At 42.1% G+C, this 3848-nt stretch overlaps 1 protein-coding gene across 1 annotated transcript; it reads left to right on the top strand.

Moving 5' to 3' along the window:
* On the top strand, positions 7 to 3848 carry LOC107640517 (ubiquitin carboxyl-terminal hydrolase 22). The gene is made up of 3 exons (XM_016344034.1): positions 7 to 715; positions 945 to 1069; positions 2990 to 3848. The coding sequence occupies exons 1-3, from the start codon at positions 30 to 32 to the stop codon at positions 3760 to 3762; spliced, it is 1584 nt and encodes a 527-aa protein (XP_016199520.1). The 5' UTR covers positions 7 to 29; the 3' UTR covers positions 3763 to 3848.

Raw genomic sequence — 3848 nt, 5'->3', positions numbered from 1 at the left:
TCTCCGCTCCTTCCCGCCTCTACTCCTGCATGACTTGCGCCGCCGTCTCCTGCCATTCCCCTGCCGCCGGCTCCTCCTCCCACGCTGCAGCTCACGCCGCCTCCATGCCGCACGGCCACCAGATCGCCGTCGACGTCGACCGCGCTGAGCTCTTCTGCTGCGCGTGTCGTGACCAGGTCTACGATCGCGACTTCGACGCCGCCGTCGTGATCGCGCAGACCGCCGCTTCCACCCTCGGCGGAGCTGGATCACCGGCGATCCCGCCTCCACAGCCTGAGAATCTCCGGAAGCGACGCAGGGTTGATTACCGGCCCTGGGCGCCGGATCTGCGCGAGAGAGCTACGATCGCGACCTGCTCCGGCCCGATCGCTGGTGCCGGCGATAATTCCTCGCCGGAGTTGCCGTGGGGACTGCGCGGGTTGAACAATCTCGGGAACACGTGCTTCATGAACTCGGTGCTGCAGGCGCTGCTTCATACGCCGCCCTTGAGGAACTACTTCTTGAGCGATCGGCACAACCGGTATTTTTGTCAGAGGAAGAGCAATGCCGGTGACGGTGTTGGAAGCAATGGGCCGAAGAGACGCGGAGGCAACAGTGGTGGCTCTAACGGGAGCAATAATGCGCGAGTATGCTTGGCTTGTGACATGGATGCTATGTTCTCAGCTGCGTTTTCGGGAGATCGTGTTCCTTATAGCCCCGCAAAATTCTTATACAGGTGCTTATAGAGCCATGGTTTTGCATTTTGTACTGTATGTAGGGTTTGTTTGTTCCTCTGTGTAGTTTTTGTTTTGTTTCTATGTTTGTAGATTGATTGATGTTGTTGTTGTGTTGTTTCTATATTTAATTATTTATACATGTATAAATCTGGTGGGTTCTGTTTTGATAAGGTCACTCTAATATAGAAAGTTTACTTATCAGTTTGATTTGTTCTTGTTATCTTTCAGTTGGTGGCAGCATGCAGCTAACCTTGCCAGTTATGAACAACAAGATGCGCATGAGTTCTTCATTTCCATGCTTGATGGGATCCATGAAAAGGTGGAGAAGGATCGCCGCAAGCTGGATAGTGAAGGTCATAAGTTTTTCATTTTTCACGTGATGGGATCCATGATGTTTTTCTTTGTCAGTGATCATATCTAGTACAGATGATTAGCATGAAATGCCTTACAAAACATGTGGCATGAGCATTCTCTTTCTGTTAAATTCGGAAATGAAGAATTTGTAGATGATAAAAAGAGTTCCATGTCATTTCGTAGTAACTTTGAATGATCTTTGTTTGTACGGAAGTTAGTTATCGATCGTGTGGCGTAACTGATGGACAAGTTTTATTTGCACAAATATCATTGCATTCTTTTGGGAGGAAAGAGGCCGCTAGGTTTGACTTTTATGGCATGAAAGAAATTTCTTGCATGATGACACTTTCATTTCGGTGCTTTTTGTGTAAACAAACAATCCGAAAATCAAAGTGAAATTTAAACTTTTAAGGCTGGTTGAAATTTCTTTACTCGTTTTTGAGTTCACTGCTAAAATTAGGAAAGTGGCTTCTTCTGGTTTATACAATTAATTATTTTTCTTCATAAAACTGAATCTTCTTTTTTCCTTAAATAGCAATGGCTTGTAGCTGTTGTCTAACTCTTGTTGAAGTTGGTACCATTCTTTAGGGTTTTGTATTGTTTTATTTTTTTTTTTTTTAGATCCTCTGTATTATGTTTATTCAGTGCATTCATGTCCCTATCATAGTCCTTAGAAAACCAGGATATTGATTGTTGCAATGCTTCTCATTTTGTATCTTTGATTATGGTGTTATTACCATGTTGAGAAGATTTCACCAGTGATCAAATTCTATTACTTACTAAATAATATAATATTTGAGAGGATTTGATAACTTTGGACACTAGGAGACTTGTCTCTGTGGTATTCTGAAGTAGCATTGGATTGTCAAGAACACAAATCCCTTAGATGTTATAAGAGACTAATCTGTTACCAATTTCAACGGCTGACAAATTGATGAATTAGCTCAGCTTAATCATAGTTACAACTTACAACCATGCTGATTGAGGAAGATGATCAATAGGGCACATTGTCTTGATTTCAGTTTTCCTTCTTGCATTAAAAATTGTTCAAATAAGATAACAGAGTTACTGCAATATTTAACTGCAGGGGAGGGTTTAGGTCTCTTGCTTATTGCATTAGGAGTTGACAATTGCTCAAACAATTAGGGCTTATTCTCTCAACCACAATCTTCTGGTGTGATGGTGTTAGCAGCTATACTCCAGTGTGTCCCAGTAAGTCAATTTTGCCTTAGCCTCTTCAATAATCATATAGGAGATTCCAGATCAAGTGATGTTAATATTAACTCCACCTTTTTCCATGTTTAGGTTCTAATTAAACAAGGCATGCTCTGTCAGGGAGACAAGGTTGCATTAGTTTTCGGGCAATGATCAATGTGTTAGAATCTGTGAGTTTTCCTGCAGTTATGCCTCCTTGGCTTTCATGCAAGTTATGTGTCCTTCTTTTGGTCAATGAGGAGCATTTAAGTTTAGTTGTTTATGTTGTAGTATACAACCAGTTATCAGCTATCTGTTTAGGAAGCATGGTATTGTGGAGTGTGGACTCTGACCTGTGCATCTTGGTGGGAGCCTAGGAAATAATCTATTTAAAAAGGATAGTCCGATGCACAAGCATCTCACCCGAAGGGTGAAAATTAGGCCGCGTAACTTGATAAATGTACGAGTGTTGATTCCACGGTTTAAACTCATTCTTCTCACTTTAGCATCTCAGCTTTAAGATTGGGGTGAGCTTGGTTTCTGACTTTCTAATTATTTAACTTCAAAGGAATTAAAATATTACCTTATTTATGTGCTGAAAAAAGTTAATGAAATTGCTGAAATGTGAAAAAAAAAAAAAAAAAGATTTTCAATGCTAGATTTGCTCATAAACGAATCACTTTAAGGTAACATTTTGTGTGACCTCAATTTCATTGATGGTGCAGGCAGTGGTGACTGTTGTATTGCTCATAGGGTATTCTCTGGTATCCTGCGATCAGATGTTATGTGTATGGCCTGTGGTTTCACATCCACAACTTATGACCCTTGCATAGACATCTCACTGGACTTGGAACCAAATCAAGTAGGTTCTACCAAGAAGGCCGCAGCAACATCCAATCATTCTTGCAATGGTGAGTCCGATTTAATGAGTTCTAGCCAAAACTGTGGGACATCTACCCTAGTGGGTTGCTTGGAGAGATTTACAAGAGCAGAGAGATTGGGGTCGGACCAAAAATTTTTTTGTCAGCAGTGTCAAGTCAGGCAGGAAACTCTCAAGCAAATGTCCATAAGGAAGCTTCCCCTTGTTTCTTGCTTCCATATAAAGAGATTTGAGCATTCTTCAACAAGAAAGATGTCGAGAAAGGTGGACCGCTATCTCCAGTTCCCCTTCTCACTGGACATGGCTCCTTATCTTTCCTCGTCAATCTTAAGGAGTCGGTTTGGGAACAGAATCTTTCCTTTTGATGGAGACGAGCCCGATGCTCCGAATGACCTGTCTTCGGAGTTTGAATTGTTTGCTGTCGTTACTCACTCTGGCAAGCTAGATGCTGGCCATTATGTAACTTACCTGCGATTAAGCAATCAGTGGTACAAGTGCGACGATGCTTGGATTACTCGAGTTGATGAGAACATTGTGAGGGCGGCCCAGGGTTACATGATGTTCTATGTACAGAAGATGCTTTACTATAAGGCAACAGATAAACAGGTTGCCTTGTGATTTTCACAGGAGATGGGTCAGAATCATTGGAATTCGTTGGTTTATACCAGTTTTATCACCAACATATACCATGGTTCCATCTATAC

The sequence above is a fragment of the Arachis ipaensis genome, chromosome B01, assembly GCF_000816755.2.
Source record: "Arachis ipaensis cultivar K30076 chromosome B01, Araip1.1, whole genome shotgun sequence".
Classification (NCBI taxonomy): Eukaryota; Viridiplantae; Streptophyta; class Magnoliopsida; order Fabales; family Fabaceae; genus Arachis; species Arachis ipaensis.
The sequence above is the reverse complement of the archived record's forward strand: the minus strand, read 5'-3'. Positions and strand labels throughout refer to the sequence as shown.